We start from the raw sequence: 24,735 nt of genomic DNA, 5'->3' as shown, positions 1-24,735 counted from the left end.
CTTATTATTATTTTTATTATTATTATTGAATGTGTACCAAGAAGCATCTTTTTGAAGAATATAATCACACACAAATACTTGATTTCACTACAAAAATAACGTGATGTAAATATTCTTGAATAAACAATAATAATGAAATTCAATGAAGAGCAATTTCAGTGAGTAGAATAATAAACAGCTGACGAAGTATCAACAAATATGTTAACAGTACGGCTTTGAGACAGTCGTAATGAATACTACCAGTACTTGTTTCACACATATCTGTCACTTACCGCTTATCGCTTATCTCAAGACATACATTTCGACTGAAAAAACTGTTGAATTGGGACTGTAATTCAGATGTTGGCGACTACATTACGGGCGCTACGGTAAAACTGTTGCCATTTTCTCAATTCCAACCAATAATTTGTCATTTTATCAGTGCAAAATCTACAGTCACGAAAGTAAACACACCCCACAGTCATTGATTCCCACGTTTTCGATCGACTGATAGGAGATACAGAAATAAGTGATATAATTCAAGTTAACAATTTCTGCTATCATAAAACTTTCAAAACAATTTAAAAAGGTGCGGTATTCATTATTATGGCCTGGAAGATAACAATTTCAGAAGCTTTCATAACAAAAATAAGGTAAGATATCATTATCCTACGAGGGAGTTTATACTAAGATTCATTAAATTGGTTGAATATCAATAAGCTCTTTTTCACTCACATCTTTTTTCGTTTTTGACGGATCGTTTTTGACGTATACTTCACATGTGTTATTACAGGGTGTTTCAAATTCGATCCTCACCTTTGAGATGTCGGAAACTATGAGAGTTACGAAGATGGTTAAATTGAGGCAAAGTAGCGCATTTACTTTTTTCCCTGCTACAAAATGGTATCTTTATTTTTTCTTATGGGCGCTACATTGGACTCATTCTGTTCTGAATGGAACCATATTTTACTTTTTCAATGATGTATCATACGTTATCATACTTTTAAAAAAATTGAAGATATTGAAAAAAATTAAATCTTATCATAATAGGCTTTGACTTTGATGTTTCTAAATTTGACTTTCAATTTGTTACATCCAATGACAGTTTGTTATTATACAAGTCATTGAATTTTTTTTTAGAAAAATGGCTTTCACGAATGAAGAAAAAAGAGATATAATACAAATTTATTATAAATATGATAGAAACAGTGTTAGGACATCAGAAATGTATTTAAACTTGTATACCGAAAGACGACAACCGCATCGAACTATGTTCAAGTTATTGGATCAAAATCTCACCGAGTTTGGTTCATTTGAAGAGCCAAGGAAAAAATGTTCTAACACTGTATCTATCGTATTTGTAATAAATTTGTATCATATCTCTTTTTTCTTCATTCGTGAAAGCCATTTTTCGACAAAATATCAATGACTTGTTCAATAAGAAAATGTCATTGAGTGTAACAAATTGAAAATCAAATTTAGAAACATCAAAGTCAAAGCCTATTATGATAAGAATTGATTTTTTCAATATCTCCAATTTTTCGAAAAAAAAAATGATAACTTATGATACATTATAGAAAAGGTAAAATCTGGTTCTAATCAAAACAGAAAAAATCCAATGTAGCGCCCATAAGAAAAAATAAAGTTGATGATAGTGTCGGATAGCAAATTTGAAAACACCATTATGCAGCAGGGAAAAAGTGGCAATAAGGAAGTACAATTTATTTTCGAATCTTTCGAAGAATAAAGCCCGAAAAAACAAAAAAAAATTCGAAATTCCTGTTTGTCCGGATATCTGGATATACTCGTAATTTCAGAACTTTCTCAACGGCATATTGTTAGTCACGTAAATGCGCAACTTTGCCCCAATTTAACCATCTTGGTATCTCTCATAGTTTCCGAGATCCCAATGGTGAGGATCGAATTTGAAACACCCTGTATATATAATATATTTTTTTTTAATTAGAAATAGAATTTGAAGTTTTACCTCAGAAACGTGTCGTTTCGTGTCGTATTTTTTCTGATAAAATGAGTATTTTCTGTAATCAATATTCAAATTATCTATGATTATAATTGAACAAAGAATGTAAACTTTCACGGTCGGAGATAACTGTGTGAAACCTGCAGACCACGGCAAAAACCCGGAAAAAATCTTTCACACAATTATTAAACAATTGTCACAAACATTTTTTCAATTCTAGACGCGTTCAGTTATTATCATGTATTAATAATTTTCATCAAGCAACGAGTCAGTCCATTTAGCATATTCGAATTTCATTTCATGTGGAGAATTTTTTCATTAATTTAAACGTTAACGGGTTCATATACACTTCCATTATTGAAATTTCTGTTATATCAACATGAAAATGACTACTGCAGGAGATATTTCAAAAATTACATTTTTATTGCGTTTTGTGTTGTTTGTATCCCATGTATAATTGGTTCTCCCTTTCAATGCACTCCTTGCACTCGTTTCTAAGATTTAGTTGTCGAAAGTGACTGTGATTTCACTTTGAATCACGAATGAATCAGAAACTGTTTATATGCTTCGTGAATTTCACGATTTGGCAATGTTCATTATATGTATTGTTCCTAGGGGTCAATCGAACAAGAAGCGGGACTAGGGCCGTGACGTCACGGGCCTAAAAATTCGATTTTTAATAATTAATTACGGGAAAACAACGGTACTCAGAGAGCTGAAACAAAGGGCACTGTTTTTCAATTTGAAATTACTATCAAATGAACTGTAAACCAAAAATCATGAAATAAGCCCATTCATTCCAATAATGACACTTCCATTTTCATCCAATGCTATGAAGTGTATTTCCACTTTCGAAGTGACTAATATTCCGAATGCCATCTGAATGACAAATTCTCGCAGAGTTCAGCATCATTAGTAATTTATAGCGGCTCTGAATAGTACTAACCACATCCATTTGTTGATCCTTCATGGCGGATACCATTGACCCAACCTATTAATATCCTGCGAAAGCGATGCCTGCGACGTTGCCAATTCTATTTTCTTCGTGTATTTTAGAACAAACTGTCAAGTGTTATTTTCGTCCAGGTGGTGAAAAGGAGGATTACGTCGGGATTAAACTCAAGATGTTCGCGCTAGGACGGATTTGAGACTTCCTTCCCGGCGATCGAGGGTAGAAGAAACGGCAATAAGGGATTACGGGCCGGACATTTCAGCGAGGATATAGAATCTGTTTCCAAGACGAATTTTTATTTTTCTCTTCTCCTTAAGGGATATAAAGTGCCTCGAGAACGGTAACTTCGTATGATGGATTGTTTGAACGGTTTTTTTGCGGTACATCGTAATCCCCGGATCATCTGGTCTCTCAATGGTGTTTAAGGGTTATACGGGGGGTGTGAAGCTTCATATAGAAAATCTTTCATACGATGGTGAATGGCATTATTACAGATCAAGCTACTGTTTCATTTTTGGAGTTTACAGAAACCAGGCCTTTGAAATTCATAGAGATATAGAAAGACATTGAAAATTAAATCAAAAAATTAAATTTTTCTGTTGATTCCTTGGAAGTCGATTATCAACATGAACACATTATTTTAGTGATATGGATGAAAATGTCCTAAAAAGACACATTCAGACAAGATAGAAAAAGTAATAATAACTGTAATATCGGCACATTTGGGGATAGCACTTACCTAGCATGAAAATAATCATTATTTTCATGATAATTATTTCATGAAAATCCGTAAATGTATTCAATCAACACTGAACAGTTCACAAAACCACAACACGTGTTTTACTATAGAGGGCGTTTTTCCGCTGATGTTACTATTGCTATCTCGGAAACGGAAAGACCAAAGGTCTATTTTGGAGAAGTAGAATAATCTTTCCTCAGATCAAGAATATCATTGGTTGTTTTAGGAATATTCGCCAAAAACTAAAACTGTCGAATCTCCTTTTTTGGCTCTACCGCCTCGATTTCGAAAATTAACAATAGGCATGACGACAAAAAATTGTCAATTCAATGGTTTTAGGGAAAAATTCATATTGAAAAAAAAACTAAAACACTGCTTCAATTTTATTTACAAAATTTAAATTATTAAGATTTTCAATTAAATAAAACATTGAAATACTGCTTGATCAAAGTGAAGCTTTCGATTTACTCATCAGCAAGCTCAAGTTCATTGGATTCGATAACATTTCTCCTAAATGGATGACCAGCTATCTCACAGGCCGATCACAGAGGGTCAAACTGGATGATTACTCATGGTCATCCCTAAAAGAAACAATCTCAGGTGTACCGCAGGGAAGTATTTTAGGATCCTTGATGTTTTCAGTGTTCATTTTTTATTACCCCACTTTCTTATTACATTGTCAAGTATATCTATACGCAGTTGATATACAGTTATATTTGTCTTCTCATAACAACGATACAGAAAGTGGCGTTGCCAATATAAACACAGATTAGCACAAAAACATTCCTATACTCGGAGAATCATGGACTGAAAATCAATCCAAATAAAAATGTGGCCTTCAGTGCAACTTTAGGCTCACTCTCGATATTGACTGGGTAGACAGTGCTAAAAATCCATAGATAGCTCTTTGTCTTTCCATGAACATGTGACAAACATTTTCAAAGTATCATTATTCAAACTCAAATCGCTATACAAATTCAAGTATCAGTTTTATTTTCAGAAGAAATGAAACTCAGGTTAGTTAAAACTCTTATTTACCCCCATATCGAGTATTATTGTTCGGTGTATTACAATTTTTTGCCGTAATAGGTTTAACAAGCAGAAGTTACAACGTATACAAAATGCTTGCATGCGATTCGTATGTGTATACCATATGGTGAGCATGTCACATAATTTTTGTTAAAAATGAAGGAGCTGAATGTGAGGTACAGAGTCCAATATTTGATAAATTTTTTTTTGTTTAAGTTACTCCAAACTAAAATACCTAGTTATTTATATAGTTTATTAAGCATGCATTCTGACATACATATGGTCAATTTGAGAATTTCAAGGATGTTTTTCTTATATAGCCCCTTTTCATCTAAATGAAAGTTTACCCATTTTAAATCATAATATTCATGAATTCAAGAAAGAAATAAAATAACAGATGCTGAGTGATCAGTGTTAATTCAAAAAATTTAAAATTCAATGTACCTATGGTAGTGCAATGAAATTGTTAAATTGACCAAAATAATGTTCAGAATATTAAGAGTTATTGGCAACTATATGATCTAGTATTTTTCTCTTCTCTATCATTGTTATGACAGTAAATAAGTATTTTTATAAATATTTTCTTACACTCACTGTATAATTTTTGGGAGGGGTGGAAAATAGCCTTTGGCTAACCCTTTTCCTTTTATGTATAAATGTATTTTTTATGCATGATAAACGATATTATTATTATTATTATTATAAATACTGAAATCGGCCATTTTGACTAAAACACCAATCACAGCGCATGAGGTCACGGTTAGGTTGACTCCGCGTCAGTTTGTTTTGTTGTTGCGCATACTACTGATTATGCATTTGGATTGATTTTTTATAAATTTACGTGCGATTTATCGACTCCACTTTACTATAACAATTGAACCAAGCTTTGTTGAGGCAAAGAGGTTAAAATTGCTCAGGGTTGACTTATTAATGTTGGGCGATTTCCTCGTCTGCTCGTCTGAGTTTAGAAACGTGACAACTTCCTCGTGAGTAATTTTGTATTTATTTTTACCCTAGATACAACCAATTGAGATATAATCAAACTCACATGCGAGTTTATTTTACTTTCATAGGTTATTTTTACAATAAACTTGTCATTGTTTATTTTTGAGGTTAGCTCTCTCAAAGCTTGTAAGTTACTATTTTAGAGTTGATACCATGTTGATACCCGAAAAAACATGTAACTTTCTGTAACTAAAAAATACCTACTAGTACTAGTAGTATTTAAAGACTCTCTTCACTTTTGGGATCTGACTTTCAAAGACAAAGTACAAGCACTACAGGACAAATCCTTAAGGCGCTTTCAGAGCGGTGACTGTGTGAAAGTAGCGATCCATATTTTGGATTTGAATCTATTTGAAAAAACGTTCTCAGGACGTTTATTTCACATAAACGCACATCTCCAGATGAAAGAATTTTCAAACAGTGAAGTTCGAGGTGTACTGAGTTGAATCTCCAAACGATGGGCAGCCACAGCCCGTCGCTAATTTCTGATGTGTATCGCTCTTGGTGGAATCAACCGTGCCAAGTCACTTGAACACTTCTCGTGAAAGTATATACATAGAAGAAAGACGATTCTCCAACCTTTCTTCGATATTCCAGGCTATCAAGGTTGCACGTAATGTTCGCGTCTCCAATCAGGCGGATGGCTCTTTTCTGGATGGAATCCAGCAGCTTCAGGGTATGCTCAGGGACGGAGCTCCATACATGAGAACAATACTCCAAAGGAGGTCTGATATAAGCTTTACAGAGCATCAAACGTTGCTGAGGTGTGTGGAGTTTTCTGGTTCGGTACAGTGTTGCAAGCTTTTGAGAAGCAGTCTTTGCAACTCCAGCGATATAATTGTACCAAGACATATTGGTATCCATTTTAACCCTCAACAAACTCAGCGGAGCAAAAAGCGGAATTGTCTGACCTGGCATCATATCCGATTCGGAGATATTTATCTTCTTGAAGAAAACAGATGTCTGGGTTTTTGTGGCATTGAATTGAACCTGATTAATTTCACCCGAATTCGAAATCTCTTCTAGATCCTCATTGAGATATGCAACCTCCTGTTGCCGGTGAAGATGTGCCTCCGTAGCCGATGTCCTGGAATCTAAATGGAATGACGCGACAAACGTGCTGTCGTCAGCAAAGCAATATATTGGATTATTGATTTTTTCCAATAAGTCATTGATATACAATAAAATGAGGGTTGGAGATAATATGGATCCCTGGGAAACACCAGCGTTGATGGTGAAAGTTTTTAGAGATATCCATCGACGGCCACTTGCAGAGACCGCTCTTTTGGGAAACTGAAGAGCCATAAACACAAATGATCCGAGAAGCCATAGCATCGGAGTTTGGCCAATAAATCCTGATGCCCCACACGGTTAAAGGCATAAGAAATATCAAGCGCAACTAATAACTTCAATTACAATCTAGATACTAATACGATTTATGTTAGAACGTCTACTACAAGCTTGATTTTGATTCGAGACAAATTTCAACGCCGGACACAAATTGTATATCATCTTTACTTTTTGTAATAATCCTGAATTTGTTGCCTGAACATTTCCTGGTTGGTAATTATCGGAATTTCTAATTCATTCACCATTATGTGTTTGTTCTGCATGTGAAGAAAGGCACATAAAAAACCCTTTCAAAATTCAATCCTTCACACATATTTCAGTTTAGAACCCAGGTAATGTTACCACCTGTTCCATCAGTCCCTCGAACATACAAACAAAGGGCGACCACCGATTCTCACAGAATGGGAAAAACTTTGACAATGGCAAGTTAATATATGTGATGGAATTGACCAATACTTGACGATAATCCATAAACTATTCAGGTTAAAGTTCCAGGGTATTCCAGGGAAGGACTAGAGAATACTCACGATATAATATGTTACTCAGAAGAATACATACACAATGGATGCGTTGAAAGCTAGAATCGTATTCATTAATCACTATCAACAAACCCAGAAATGAGGGTTGAATCAAAGCAAATCTGCTTTCTGTTTCCAAAGTCGTACATGTAAGTTAAGAAAAAAATAGAAAACATACATACATACATAAATCTACACCAAATCGACATTTCAGGGGTAAAATTCATTATGTTAAATGAATTGAATTTGTATATCACAGCTTTGGGTTGAAATGGGTAATAAACACTATATAATCACTATTTGAATGTGGTTTACGTTGAACAGAATGCCATTAACACCATCCTAAAAATATTATAATTTTGCCTCACCCTTGAAGCTACCGCAAGTTATCAATTTCAAAAAAGACTCCTTCTTTTCCGAAACAAAGTACTTATTTTTCCCATAAGAAAATGCTTATTTCAAAGGATCTATCCATTACAGCATAATCTGCGCATATGACCATTTCATAAATTTTGCACCGCTCCAGATTAAAAACAGTTTGCGGTGAAATTTTCTGGGGATATTAAAACATGATAGGGGTTCCAGACCCATGCATTATATCCCCAGTCGTAAAAGGATAATATAATTTCCTGCCAACTAATCGAATTCATGTCAGTTACCCTGCTAGCATAGCGCTGGAATTATCCTTTCTGTCTGCAGTTTTTCATTATTTCTATCAAAAAGGGAATTATTCGTCTGGAGAATGAAATCGAAGGAGCATCGTGTCATGATTACTTCTTATCCAGGATTTTGATAAGAGTAATTACGTTTTTGCTCATAATTGAAATATAGCACAGGAAATGAGGTTCACGGATTTATAGTCTAGTCAGTGACGTCAAGTATTATGGACTAATACAATATTTTCAATACTTGAAATGATTTAATTTGAAAACATTATAAAAACTCAGAAAACTCCTTTTTTTTTTTAAATTGTGCGCATACCTCTCTAAAATAACGAATCATCATTTAAAATGGAGCAAACCTCAATTTTCTTTGTAATTTCCACAATTGGAACCCTACGTACCCAAATAGTCGTTTTCCAATTTGGAACATTATTTTTATGACAGAAACCAAATCGTTTTGAGGTCAATTTCATTGCAAAAGTTTCAGTGCAACAACAATTTCATTTTTTACGTAAATCTTGTTAACATGCTTTCATTTACCATTGTCAAATCATCTAGAAGAACAATTCGTTCAGGCCAGTCACAACACCCTACACAGTAGGTTAATAGACTGGCACCTATCCGAAAACAACTACTCCCCTGGCCAATATCACGAAGGGCGTTGGATTATATCCGACAGGTGTCAGGGCAGGATTCTTCACAGAAGTTATTCCTGCATATGCTGTTGGCGATACAACTGACGCAATAGATTTTCAATTATTGGAACACACTTGCAGACCGGTTTCGGGCTGTTTGGTCACTCGTCAGTGCAAGGTAGTGTATATCATCAACATAAAGTAGATGATTTCCGATAATTGAAAATCGAATTCCGTCAGAGTATCATTCCTCGAACTAAGCTGAAGCATACAACAAATAACAGGTTTGTCGTCGCCCCATCTGCCTGTGAACGAGGTAACCAACTGCATATCCGATAATGTATGTAGATGATTTCCGACAATTGAAAATCGAATTCCGTCAGAGTATCATCCCTCGAACTAAGCTGAAGCATACAATAAACAACAGGTTTGTCGTCGCCCCATCTGCCTGTGAACGAGGTAACCAACTGCATATCCGAAATTTGCCCAATTCCTCGTATAAGGAAAGAAAACTTTCACGTATAGTCAGTGGGCATACTTGAAGACTGGCTATAAATCAAATCATCTAAAAGAACAATTCGTTGAGGCCCGTCTCAACATTGACAACATTAACCTACTGTGTAGGGTGTTGAGACTGGCCTGAACGAATTGTTCTTTTAGATGATTTGATTTATAGCCAGTCTTCAAGTATGCCCACTGACTATACGTGAAAATTTACCAGTGTTTTACATTTATAATCGACCATCAATGATATTACATTGATTGTTCTGGAGACATGTATGAAAATTTATAAAAAATTAAAAAGTTATATTGAAATTGAGTAGTTTTGAATCTCTCTCTCTCTCTGCGTTTGATATCATAGATAATGGTAAATTTTTCGAAAAAATATCAACATAAAGCAATTATAAAAAAAAATACTCGACTCAACTTTTTGTTAACCTCAAAATACCTCCATTTAACTCACTTCTCCTACATTGAATTTCACTTCTGATAACGATCAGAACTTTGGCCTAATGCTTCGGAAACTTCAATGACTACCGACCTAGAACTAATCGGAATTCTGCTATTCCAATTTTCCCTATGTAACGAACGTTGAGATAGATGCGGTTCGAATACACCGCATACGAAATTAATGAAGGTATTTTGTCATCCCTTCGAGGGCTTATCTTATTAGCGAACAATTCATTATTCTCATTAATCATTCCAGTTTTACAATTCCCTTTATAAATTGGTCGAGATGATCAAGGACGGAATAATCAATGGTGATAATGTGAATTGAAGATATACATACCAGGGTGGTCCAAGAAGTACCCATCCTGACCTAGAGATGGCGACACTGTATTAAAAAGTACACAATCTATAAAGCCGCTGCGTTGTTCAGTATTTGATTGGTAGCCATCAATAGTGAATTTTTTCGATGAATTTGTGAAAATGGAGAAAGTCCAGCCAATACAAAAGCTTAACTGGATTCTACTCTAAGTAAGTCTGATCCTTCGTTTACAATAGTACAATATTGGGTAGCAGAGTTTAAACGAGGCTGTACGCCAAGACAAGCATCGTAGTAGTCGACCAAATGAGGTGACGGGTGCCGCGTTTGCTCACACTCGAGCAAAAACAGTGTCGTCAAAATGTCTCAATTGAGTGTTTAGCGAAGTTTCACAGCAACAAAGTAGAATTCTTGCGTAGTTTCATAAGCATGGATGAAACAACCGAGACAAAAGAACAATCAAAACAGTGGACAAAAATGGGAGAACCGCCTCCAATGAAAGCAAAGACCGTTTCATCTGCAGGCAGAGTCAAGACATCGTTTTTTCGGGAAGCGCGTGGGCTAATTTTCATAGAATATCAGTTAGGTCTATAAGAACAACAAAACCTCCCGCTCCCCCACCTTCAACATCAAGGAAATTATTAAACTAAGAGATAAAGCTCTTGGAAAGTTCAAAGTAACCAAATCTCATAGAGACTAGACGAACTATAAGGAACTCCGTAATTATACCACCGGAGCAATCCGACGTGAAAAAAAAGACTATTTAGAATTCGTTTCGAAAAACGGAAATTCCAGTTTGATCTGGCGTACTCTGAGGAAACTTGAAATTTTGACAAATGAACACAGCCCTAACCTTCCCGCGGATGCATCAGATCTGAGTCAAATAAACTCTTACTTCACAAATATTATTCATCCTGCAAAATCTGATCATCATGAAACACTCATTGAAAGATATACTCAGACCTATGATGGTCGCAGAGTGACACCATTCCAGATTTAACAATACATCAGTGGTAAGAAAAGTAACTGTACTGGATCTGACAGCATTTCACTCATTATGCTGAAGTATATTGAATATTAACTTATCAATCACATAACACACATATTCAATTCCTCTATAGAAACAAATCATTTTCCTTCTGCATCGAAACATGCAATTGTACTCCCTTTGCCAAAATGTGAAAATCCAACTGAATTATCTCATTTGAGGCCAATTAGCAAACTGCCTATCCTATTTGAGGTGTTCGACCGGAATCTGAAAATCAAATTGATACTTTTGAATACAATAATAATTTAATATCAAATGTTCAATCTGGATTCGTACATTCTATAGCACCACCACCGCTCTTGTTAACATCACCCAAGATTTATTCAAAGTAACTGATAATAATGAAGTAACTGAGATGGTACTCTTGGACTACAGTAAAGCATTCGATACATTAGACCAAGATATTCTGTGAAGGAAAATGTCATTTCTTGGATTTAGTGAAGGGACTGTAGATCTATTGAAAAGTTACCTCAGAAATCGGACTCAGTCAGTGTGTCTGGATGGAAAGTTTTCTATGCTTTACCAGTTGACCAATGGAGTACCCTAGGGCTCTATCCTTGGCCCTTCTTTTCTCTCTATAGATATCTGACTTCCATAAACTAATTGATCATTGCACAGTTCATCATTATGCAGATGACACTCAGTTATATTATCGATTTCCTCCAAGTAACTGGCAGGTGGCAATGGAAAAAATTAACAGCGACCTACAAAAGTTACTTGATTTTTTGATAGCCCATAACCTGAAATCAAATTCTAAAAAATCTCAGCTGATACTTTTTGGCCCGAAACACAAAAGGTGGGAAATTGAAGAAAGAATTGAAATTCAACTTGGACAAGACTTACTACAAATAATTACAGAAAACAAGAACTTGGGTTTGTGGCTAGATGCTGATCTGAGATTTTACAAACATATAAATTCACTTTGTCGTAGCTCGTACAGTATCTTACGTCAACTCTATCAAAGTAGAGATATTATGACTTCCAAATTGAAGTTGAAACTTTGCGAAACCCTCATATTGTCTAGATTAGCATATTGCGATATAATCTACGGGCCTGCTTTGATACAAACTGATGTGAATCGCTTACAAAAAATACAAAACAATTGTGTTCGTCTTTCTTATGGTGTCAGAAAATTCGACCATATATCCCCCAAGTTCGAGGAGTCAGGTTGGTTACCGATTGTTAAAACCTGGCAGTTCCACCTACTCGTCAATACACATAAATTCCGCATTTACAAAAAGCCAAATTATATTTATGAAAAATATAAAACTTTCAAATCTCAGAATAATTCGAGGACACGAAACCGTCACTCTTTTATTACTACAAAACACTCGACAGCTTGCTTTTCTCGTAGTTTTATTTACAACTCTATCAAACAATATAACGCTCTGCCCAGTTAATTTAGACACTACTCCATATATAATTTCAAGAAAAAGTAGAAAAGACATCTGAAGTTTCCTGGATAGATAATATGTATATTCATGTTATACTTTGCTCATATGGTTTTCCCTTTGTCTCACTTTTGCGTATGTTTTGCTATATATTTTAGATAAACAGGTTTTTAATATTTACTTTGGAATTTATAACCTTTGTTTTTTTCTTACTTTCAGAAAGATTCATGAACTACTCACTTACCAATGTATACTAGGTAATTATTATTATATTTCTATATAATACATGCTATCCCCCAGGTTAAGTTGTAAAACAGCCTCGGCTGAACTTCTCTCTTTCATTGATTTTTGTATCCACTTCTTCTTTATAAACAATGTATGTCAATGAATAAAGTCCATTTATCTTAAAAAGGTAAAATTATCAACGGCGAGTATTATGTGAACTTATTGAAACGCTTGTTGAAGTATCGAGCTAAAACGACCGCATTTGGCTAAGAAAAAAGTGTTGTTTCATCAAGATAATGCACCAGCTCACAAATCCATTATCGAATGACCAATGACCAATATTAACGAATTAAATTTTGAATTGCTACCTTATTCACCCTATTCGCCAGATGTATCTCCCTTCCAATTATTCTCTGTTCCTAAACTCGAAAAAATGGTTCAGTGGTCAAAGATTTTCCAACGATGAAGTGATGTCGGCAGATAATGGTTATTTTGAGGAGCAAGACAGTTCTCACTATAACAAATATAGTTTAAAAAACACGCTTTTGAAGAACATCGAACTGAAAAGTTGAAAATATTTTTTTTAAAAAGCATGAAACAATAACGAACGAAAAATGCTAGAATTATTGTTGAAAAAGCGACGGGCGCTTGATATACAAAAAATATGGCACAAAGCGATCACAATAATACTAATATTTTTCGTTCACTATTGTTTTAAGTTTATAAAAAAAAATATTTTTATCTTTTTAGTGATGCTCCTGAAAAGCGTGTTTTTTAATTTTCTTAACTATATTTATTTTTCATTTTTTAGTTTCGTATGCTATAAAAGCGTGTTTTTAAGTCTTTTTGAACTATATTTATTTCATCTGAACTTTGAGATCAATCAGCCGTATATTGTTTAGAAAAACGACCATTGATATTTTCCGATTCCGGAGAGGGAGCCTGAAAATTCAGCGCAGAAGGCGCGCAAAGGAGGGTTACGAATGAGGCAGCAGGCGCGCGTGTTAATAAAAAAAGATTTTTTTTTCAAATGAAAAAAATCGAATTGTAACAAGGAGGTTCCGTACAGCGCCATCTGCCCGCGAATAGATCAAGCAATAATGTCGATATACCAAGGAGGTTATGTACAGCGCCATCTGCATGCGAATAGATCAAGCAATAATGTCGATAATTCTGTCAAATACATATTCCGAGCTTGAGAGTTACAAACAAACGAACATACATACATACAGGTGAAGCTAATAAAACCGTGTTAAAATAAAACTGGGATCGAACTTGATGTACGTCGCAGGGAAAAGTGTATAGGGCTGCAAGAAAATTATGTTGAAAAATAAATATTTTTTCCAGAATTTTTGTTTTCTTTGTTGTGCCGGGTACTTCTGGGACCACCCTCGTATAGTGTTAGAGCAAATTTAATCTTACATCTATTTAAAATCTGTTTTTCCGTTAATCAGCTGTCGCTCCCATACGAACGACAACTCTCAGAAGTTGAGAAACTTGTGCGAGCTAAGGACTAACGTGGTCTTTTAACGTGTGATTCCTAACACGGTTGCAGAATCATTCCAGCTCCAACCAGATAAATTCTTTCCAGAAAATTTTCTGGTCGAGGCGGGAATCGAACGGCCTTCCGATCGTGAGTCGGGGGCACTACTACGGCGGCCAATTCCACAACTGTATTAATAATAATAATTATAGTGTAGCTTCATCAGTAACTGGTGCATCAAACTATTATACAATGTCCTTAATATAACAGCAGGTAATGACAACACTTATATTAGATAAAACCGGTATATAGGATAAAGCAAATAACTTTTGTTAAATTTCTACAGAGATTTTTATTTGTTACGACCGGTTTCGGTATGTTGAACAATTTTTGGGTCGTAACAAATAAAAATCTGAGTAGAAATTGGGCAAAATTAATTTTCTTCATCCTATATTTTATATATGCATCAAACTATTATACAATGTCCTTAATATAACAGCAGGTAATGACAACACTTATTAGATAAAACAGGTATATAGGATAAAGCAAATAACTTTTGTCCAATATCTACAAAGATTTTTATTTGTTACGACCGGTTTCGGTTTGTTGAACAATTTTTGGGTTTAACAAACCGACACCGGTCGTAACAAATAAAAATCTGAGTAGAAATTGTGCAAAATTAATTTTCTTCATCCTATATTTTATATATGCATCAAACTATTATACAATGTCCTTAATATAACAGCAGGTAATGACAACACTTATTAGATAAAACCGGTATATAGGATAAAGCAAATAACTTTTGTTCAATTTCTACAGAGATTTTTATTTGTTACGACCGGTTTCGGTATGTTGAACAATTTTTGGGTCGTAGCAAATAAAAATCTGAGTAGAAATTGGGCAAAATTCATTTTCTTCATCCTATATTTTATATATGCATCAAACTATTATACAATGTCCTTAATATAACAGCAGGTAATGACAACACTTATTAGATAAAACAGGTTTATAGCATAAAGCAAATAACTTTTGTCCAATATCTACAAAGATTTTTATTTGTTACGACCGGTTTCGGTTTGTTGAACAATTTTTGGGTTTAACAAACCGACACCGGTCGGAACAAATAAAAATCTGAGTAGAAATTGGGCAAAATTAATTTTCTTCATCCTATATTTTATATATGCATCAAACTATTATACAATGTCCTTAATATAACAGCAGGTAATGACAACACTTATTAGATAAAACAGGTATATATGATAAAGCAAATAACTTCTGTCAAATTTCTACAGAAATTTTCATTTGTTAGGACCGGTTTCGGTTTGTTGAACAATTTTTGGGTTTAACAAACCGAAACTGGTTGTAACAAATAAAAATCTGAGTAGAAATTGGGCAAAATTAATTTTCTTCATCCTATATTCTATATGAATTTCTACGGAATAAATAGGTTATCAATCGAACAAGATTTAGAAAGCACAGTTGAATACGTTATAATGAATTTTCAAATTAACTGGAATTATTCATAACGTTCAGATATCATCTAAGAAAACAAAGCTCGTTTTAGAGTTCCAAACGATATATCATCTTTAATAAATTCCTCCCAAAGCTCAATTCATTAATATACAAGTGTAATAAAGATAGAATCTACAAGTTTCGTTCAATTACCAGTATGCACTTTGAATGGAAATTTCAAAGGTTTCCACTGTGAATACTAAACAAGGACCAATAATTCAAAAACGACGATGGAATATTCGATTTTATGAGTGAATACATTATTCCTTGATCTTTGTTTTATTAGAAAATATTCTTTTAGTCACTCGATAAAAATAATTTTCTTTATGAATCTGATATTGTGGCAGGTTGATAGAATAACTTCTAAATGATTTTTTTTTCAATTCCTGAAACTGTCGCATCTGAAGTATTCTGGGAAATTGTATTCGATAATGTTGTGTTTCCATGTTTGCGCAAATAACGAACAAAAAATCATTTATATGGGTAGTTTTTTAACTGGCATACCGTAGTATGCGCTGGTTAGGTCCTATCCTCCGAAGCCCTGATACAATCGGGAGGGCGCGCCAGCATTATTAACCAACGACGACTCCCCCACACCGTGGGGCAAGTGATCATTGGGTCCGAGAATCATGTGCCTTGAGCAAGCTCAGTGAACTAAAAATGACAGCCTTCTGTATCTGTTCGGCTAAAAGCAAGTGAGACATAAGTGGAACCACCTATTGGTGTGACATCAACTTGTGAGTGTTGGTGGTTTGATAAATCAATCGACAACTGCGGTAGCAGAAATTTGGGAAGCTATCCTGGAATGCCATCGGAAAATGAATCCACACGTTTCTAGAAATGATATGAAGTGGAGAAAGGTTAATGCAGTCAATCTGCTGGAAAATCGCTATCCCTACTTTCCTACTAATATTATAAATGCGAATGTAAGTTTGTTTGTTACGGTTTCACGCGAAAACTACTTAACCGATCATTATGAACTTTTGTACACATGTTCTTGAATGTATTAGAAGTAACAGGATACTTTGTATTAAAAAAATATTTTTTATTCAATATAAAAAAAATGTTTGTCAAAAATTGACTATAGTTTCAGCTGTTTGGAATTTTTCTATATTTATTGTTATTTTCTTCTGTCATTTTTATTTTTAGGTTAGGTTAGGTTGTTTTTGTTACAGTGAAATATATTTTAACATTTGTTGTTGCAATTCAATGAAGCATATTTTAAATTTTCAAAACTTCATCGTATGTAATAATTTAAAAAAATTGATAATCCCAGCCAAGCATTAAAATATAGTTCTCATATTGATTCATTTCTATTGTGCTGACACTTATTTAATGGCATGAATGCGACCGAAGCCGCGAGTAAAAGCTAGTTATTCCATAAAAATTATAACATAAATAGATGAGTACTTTTCTGATCATTCCCATATTGATTTCAATCTAAGAGCCACCGGTAGACAGCTGTTTCAGTCTGTTGGGCATCGTCAGTACCGGGCAGGCGGTCCTCGATTGAAGACAAAATGTGTATAACCAAGAAAAGTACTGGATAGAAATAACTGCGCAAACGCAAGCGAGACATAAGTGGAACCACCTATTGGTGTGACACCCAAATCAACTTGCTAAGTTTTTATGTCAGTGTTGGTGGTTTGACCAATCAACCAACAACCGCGGTAGCAGAAATTTGGGAAGCTATCCTGGAATGCCATCGGAAAATGAATCCACACGTTTCTAGAAATGATATGAAGTGGAGAAAGGTTAATGCAGTCAATCTGCTGGAAAATCGCTATCCCTACTTTCCTACTAATATTATAAATGCGAATGTAAGTTTGTTTGTTACGGTTTCACGCGAAAACTACTTAACCGATCATTATGAACTTTTGTACACATGTTCTTGGATGTATTAGAAGTAACAGGATACTTTGTATTAAAAAAATATTTTTTATTCAATATAAAAAAATGTTTGTCAAAAATTAACTATAGTTTCAGCTGTTTGGAATTTTTCTATATTTATTGTTATTTTCTTCTGTCATTTTTATTTTTAGGTTAGGTTAGGTTGTTTTTGTTACAGTGAAATATATTTTAACATTTGTTGTTGCAATTCAATGAAGCATATTTTAAATTTTCAAAACTTCATCGTATGTAATAATTTAAAAAAATTGATAATCCCAGCCAAGCATTAAAATATAGTTCTCATATTGATTCATTTCTATTGTGCTGACACTTATTTAATGGCATGAATGCGACCGAAGCCGCGAGTAAAAGCTAGTTATTCCATAAAAATTATAACATAAATAGATGAGTACTTTTCTGATCATTCCCATATTGATTTCAATCTAAGAGCCACCGGTAGACAGCTGTTTCAGCCTGTTGGGCATCGTCAGTACCGGGCAGGCGGTCCTCGATTGAAGACAAAATGTGTATAACCAAGAAAAGTACTGGATAGAAATAACTGCGCAAACGCAAGCGAGACATAAGTGGAACCACCTATTGGTGTGACACCCAAATCAACTTGCTAAGTTTTTATGTCAGTGTTGGTGGTTTGACCAATCAACCAACAACCGCGGAAGCAGAAATTTGGGAAGCTATCCTGGAATGCCATCGGAAAATGAATCCACACGTTTCTAGAAATGATATGAAGTGGAGAAAGGTTAATGCAGTCAATCTGCTGGAAAATCGCTATCCCTACTTTCCTACTGATATTATAAATGCGAATGTAAGTTTGTTTGTTACGGTTTCACGCGAAAACTACTTAACCGATCATTATGAACTTTTGTACACATGTTCTTGGATGTATTAGAAGTAACAGGATACTTTGTATTAAAAAAATATTTTTTATTCAATATAAAAAAAATGTTTGTCAAAAATTAACTATAGTTTCAGCTGTTTGGAATTTTTCTATATTTATTGTTATTTTCTTCTGTCATTTTTATTTTTAGGTTAGGTTAGGTTGTTTTTGTTACAGTGAAATATATTTTAACATTTGTTGTTGCAATTCAATGAAGCATATTTTAAATTTTCAAAACTTCATCGTATGTAATAATTTAAAAAAATTGATAATCCCAGCCAAGCATTAAAATATAGTTCTCATATTGATTCATTTCTATTGTGCTGACACTTATTTAATGGCATGAATGCGACCGAAGCCGCGAGTAAAAGCTAGTTATTCCATAAAAATTATAACATAAATAGATGAGTACTTTTCTGATCATTCCCATATTGATTTCAATCTAAGAGCCACCGGTAGACAGCTGTTTCAGCCTGTTGGGCATCGTCAGTACCGGGCAGGCGGTCCTCGATTGAAGACAAAATGTGTATAACCAAGAAAAGTACTGGATAGAAATAACTGCGCAAACGCAAGCGAGACATAAGTGGAACCACCTATTGGTGTGACACCCAAATCAACTTGCAAAGTTTTTATGTCAGTGTTGGTGGTTTGACCAATCTACCGACAACTGCCGGAGCAGAAATTTGGGAAGCTAACCTGAAATGCCATCGGAAAACGAATCCACATGTTTCTAGAAATTATATGAAATCGAGAAGGGTTAATGCAGTCAAGCTGCTGAAAAATAATTCTATATAAAAAACTGTAGACATGTTCATAGGAATGTTTTTCTTGAAACGACCTAACGAATCACCCTCTAAAGTTTCATATCGTAGTTAGGAAACACCCTGTATATCTGCTTCCCGCTGTATATTAGATATTGTATAAACATAGTACAATTATCAGTTTATTTTTCGTGAAATTTTCCGGTTTCTTATTTTTACTGTAATAGTCTATCGATCCACCAACAATACATCAAACAAACTTTTCTTGCGTGACTGCATTCGAATGGAAACGAAAATTGTTATTTTCAATCTTTCCGCTCCTCCATATTCATCATTATAACAGTCCTACAATGGCCGATAAACATGGATTGTGCTGGCAAACTCCTCGATCATGTTCTGACAGATAGTGATAAATGTGAGGTATTTTATCGATTAGTCCCTATCAATGCATCAGCCATACCTCCGCACACTTGAGTACCACTTCAAAGTCGTTAAATCATCTCTTACAGTGATAATGTGTGTTCGTATCTCATACAGTGTGACCTCTGGTGCATGTGTGAGTCGTGTTCCACACAATGCAATTGTGAAAGGATGCGATATTGGCCAGATATTTTATAAAAAAAAATCCAAATCCCTATTGAACATGCACTGCAGAAAGGTGGTGATTTCATTTTTATCATCGATAAAAACTGAAATATATTTTAGAAAAAATCATTTCAAACTGAAAGTATGAAATCAAACGAAATAGATCAACAAAATAGAATAAAAAGGAGGTAGGAAACAAATTAGGAGCCTACAATTTTTTTGAGGTCGGTGCAAGCAAAGTCCTCGAATCATAATTTCATTTATGTTCGATATATTCCTTTCCTAAGTACCACTACAATAATTTTTTTTACACAAAAATGAGTATATTCGAAAAATAAGACAAATTTGAAGTTTTGTAATGGGGCGTTTCTAATACTCATGATATTTGTTAAGAAAGGTACCATTTCATTGGTACCTTTCTTCTTGATATTTGTACAAAAATTGTGGAAAACTTTGAAAGGAAGAAAGAACGCAATTAGGGTCAAAATAAACTCTTCACAAAGATCATACATGGAGTTACTTTCAGATACAAACTGAGGAAAACATCTCCCCTGAAACAATTACTTTTATAAGGAAATTGAATTACACGAAAAAAATCAGCTAATTTCCCATGAATATCGGATTGTACGAAAATATATTTTTATTCATTCAGTTTCTGTTCGTACAACAAATATTTCTTATGGAATTGAATCCAGATATAATTCATAGGAATGCTACACTGTAATGCATGAAAGAGTGAAGATATAAAATTTCAGTTTCATGGAACACCGTCATTTTCACTGGTGGACATCAGCACCTTCCTAGGTAATATTACAAGATGGGGCACTCATGGAGCTGATACGAACTGAAAGAAGTTTTCAAAGTACTTTTTTTTAAATATAATTCAATGTTCATGTGAAAGTAGTTTCGGAAAGGCTTTTTTCTTCCAGTTTGTATCTGGAAGTAACTTCTATGTATGATCTATGTATGGGAGAGTTCATTTTTGAACTTGGTTGTTTTCTTCTTTGGGAAATTTATCCCAATCTTACCCCTTATAAAATTAAAAAAAAAACATTCTTCTCATTTCAAAAACCTGTGTATCATTCACCATCACTAATGGGTCAAAAAAATATTGTCCTCGTTACGGAAAAAAATTGATATCAATTGGGAAGACTAGAATGGTGTGAATTTTCACAAGTGAAAAATTTCCACCTTGTATCTGAAAAACTGAAAAATAAAATTTGTAGTTGATAAAAAGATCCACAACTTTGATGGGGATAATTTGTCACACAACATGAAATTTGTGAAATTTCAAATTTTTTTTCATGAAATTATTCATTTCTCAAGGAATTTGATGAACGTTCTTTTGTGTCCTTGAAAAAATAACATTTTTTATTTACAGTATTTGAGATTTTCCTTTGACATTCGAATTAAAAAAAGAATTATCAAAATATCAGTGCTATTAACAGTTTTTTCAAAATCAACAGTGGTCTTTTTTATTAAAACTTCTTTCATGTGGTCTAGAAGAAGTTACATTATCCAACATGGAAAAATTTGCTATAAGATGTGAACAACAAAATAATTTGAATTGAAGGGGTTATATTTTTAGGAGTGAATAATTTTTTGGGAAAGAAAGTTTTTGGCTTTCTACTACTCCATCTTGATACAAAAAATGTGGGAATCTTCCAAAGAAAGTAAGAAAGTAATCAATTTGAAAATAAGTAACTCTGTAGATCATGCAAAGAAGCAACTTTCAGACACAAACTGAAAGAAAGTCCTCCTGAAACAGCTACTTTCATATAAACATTGAATTAGACGAAAGAAAAAAATTATTTCGAAACAAATACTTTTACATGAACACTGAATTATACAGAATATACTTTTCTCTACTCAGTTTGTATTTCAAACATTCGTTATGGAATGAAATTCAGATATCATTCACAGGAGTTCTACTTTAAATGAATGGTAATAAATTGCACTTACATGAAACACTATCATCCTCACTGGTATACATCGATGTTTCGCCATAAGACACTTGCCTTAGGGCTCGTCAGTACCAAATTGGATAACATTATAGAAAATACACACAATTCATTCATGAATTACGATTTTTAATGTTGTGAAAGTTGAATAACTTTTTTCGAGATCATTTACCATTACCGAGAAATTCCATATTGTACTTCAGGTATACAACCTCAGGTAACAAATTTTGGTATATAAGGATTAACCAGACTAGACTAGGTATCAATTTTCTTCTCCTGAGGATTCTACCTTTGTTGGCGAAACGCGCGTCGAGTGCAAAAATATCAGTTTGGTGTAAGGGCAATTGATCTCAAAAAAAGTTATTCATCCCTCTACTTTAAATAAATTTTAATTTATTCCTCCAAATATAATCACAATATTCTCAATCCAGTCTAACGTGGCGTGGTCTATGCTATTAGTAATTTTTTCAATTTTTTGCCTTCCTAGCAGGCTTTTGCCCTAGTCTATAAATAGCTAAATTTCAAAAACTCACCAGCAACTTGCAACGTCGCATTCCTGCTGGTAGCCGTTCCTGCCACGTTCCTGGCGACGCACCAGTACACTCCTGCATCCTGCTCCTTTTTGCTGTTCATCGTCCTCAGGAAGAAGAGAGATCCTGCCGGCAGGAGCACTCGGTGGGATTTGTTGTCGGTGGGAGACGTTCTCACAAGTTCACCATCCTTGTACCATTCTATGGCAGGCTCTGGACGTCCCTCTGCTTTGCAATTGAGCGTCACGGGCTCATTTTTCGCTACGATTATGTCTGATGGGTGCTCTGTGATACGAGGTGATCGATATTGACCTGGAAAAGAGGAAATAAGTGAGTCTTGGAGTTGAAAATTGGTCAAATAGTGTAACAGGAATTGAAGGCATCAGAAAAACTACCGACAGGAACACCAGGAACATGGCACTGGCTACCAGACCAATGCTTCGAGACCAATATGCCTGTAGATCAGGTATCTCGAAAGAAACGGATTTATGTCGAGTCCCGGAATAAGCCGAATATGCTCACAAGAAGACGTAAGTGCTTTTTTTGATTGCATAGAGAACTAGAGAATCTGAACTGATATAGTCAGGCAGATCGTTTGTGCATAACAAAATCATAAGGGGGCCCAGAATCGATCCCTGAGGAACTCCCAGATCCATCTCATAATATACAGATTTGTTCTCTTCGATTTTAACTTTTCTGAAGTACATGAATGACATCAGCCATGGCAAGAAATTTTCACGAATACCAAGGAAATACAATTCACTTTCAATTGTCTTCAGGTTAATAATATCGAATGATTTCGATGGGTCGAAAAAAAAAGGCTCCCACATATTTTTTTTTTTATCTAGCGTATGAAGCACTTTCAGTTGACTTACTTTGACCGAAACCATGCTGATATTTTGACAGTATTTGGGATTTGGATGACAATAAGAACATTTCATTACAAAGGCACCCTTCAAATACCTTCGCAATAATGCTGCTTTCTTCGATATGAAGGGTGTATTTAATAATCATCTTAGAATCAATCATCCAGGCGTCGAGGAGAAGAATCGACGAACCAAGGTGTGCAGGGGGATAGACACATGTTTGAAAGAAGATTGATATACAAAACCATCGCAAAAGAGGGTGCTGCAAACAGCTATATCGGATCGGAACGTGCCATTGGCATCGCTTTAGGCTTTGCCAAACAAGCATTGAACACCTGGATGGCAAGAAGATTTATGGACTTCTGGCAGAATCTTCCAGGATTGGCTCACTCTAAGGCGTTTATTCACCCTTCGAAGCTTGATACCAAACAGTTGTTGGATCACAGTAGGGATGAACTACAATGTCTACCAGGTCTTCTTACAGGCCACTGTCATTTGAATCATCATATGCAGAGACTCGGACTGTCGGAAGACAGTGTGTGTCGCCTCTGTTTGGAAAATAATTGAATACCAGAGCACATACTTTGTGCCTGTCACCTAGTCATCTGTCACCTGTCATCCTAGTCTAGGGGAAATATAATAATGATTATTATTATTTTTATTGTATAGTGAAGGGACGCATGAATATTATAACTAAATCATGACAGTCAGATGGCTACGAAGTAGCAGAAGAGAAACAGGAGCGATTTATTGGTGAATTATAATCAAAAGCACTTTTCTTATTCATTCATTACGTCATTGACTTTTGAAATTAATCATTCATTCTTCACAACTTCCCTCAAGATAAAAGAAATAATTGAAAAATATAACAAATATTTTGCAGCAACGTCCTTTGACTTCTTCGCTATTGTGTAAGAGCTAAACCTTCGATTTTCGACGTCCATAGCCGGCCTTTACTTTCTGTGCCTTCTTGACCACGACGTTCAAACATATTGGTTTAGTATAAAATATTGAAGAGGAGATAAACATTCCATTGAAACCTCTGTCTTAACAAAATCAGTTTTCTGAAGTTATGGTTGAAAAGTGAAGATAATGAGGTTCAATAGAGAGAACAAGAGGAAATAAATTAGATGAAATAAATCATGCCTTAAAATGCAAGAATAGTATGGGAAACACTAAAAAGAGAAACAAGATACATAAAGCATGTTAGATTGGATTATATTGTCGGATATCTAGCCCATGGCCTGATTCACTGTGATGCTCCTTGGTTGTTAGAGCTCGTTGTCTAGCTTGCTTTCTTTGATGAGACTCCATAGCCTTGATACTGACTTCTTCATATAGCTGGCAGCCTCTGGTTTCTCTTCCCTGCATATTACGTGTCTCAGCCTGGATATCGCTTCGCATTCACAAAGCACATGCAGTGTGGTTTCTTCCTCTTCTCTTCCTCTGCCTCTAACGGGGCTATGCCCCG

At 34.7% G+C, this 24,735-nt stretch overlaps 1 protein-coding gene across 2 annotated transcripts in view; it reads right to left on the bottom strand.

Moving 5' to 3' along the window:
- The window catches only part of robo1 (roundabout guidance receptor 1), a 280,396-nt gene that overhangs the window by 121,744 nt on the left and 133,917 nt on the right, over nucleotides 1-24,735 (bottom strand). For both annotated transcript variants that reach the window (XM_074172448.1, XM_074172449.1), the window contains exon 3: nucleotides 22,402-22,710. In XM_074172448.1, the coding sequence (XP_074028549.1) occupies nucleotides 22,402-22,710 (309 nt within the window). The remainder of the gene's footprint in view (nucleotides 1-22,401; nucleotides 22,711-24,735) is intronic.

Source organism: Leptinotarsa decemlineata, unplaced genomic scaffold (assembly GCF_025532065.1).
Source record: "Leptinotarsa decemlineata unplaced genomic scaffold, Ldec_3_MD MMD2_tig00000133_RagTag_RagTag, whole genome shotgun sequence".
NCBI classification, from domain to species: domain Eukaryota; kingdom Metazoa; phylum Arthropoda; class Insecta; order Coleoptera; family Chrysomelidae; genus Leptinotarsa; species Leptinotarsa decemlineata.
The sequence above is the reverse complement of the archived record's forward strand: the minus strand, read 5'-3'. Positions and strand labels throughout refer to the sequence as shown.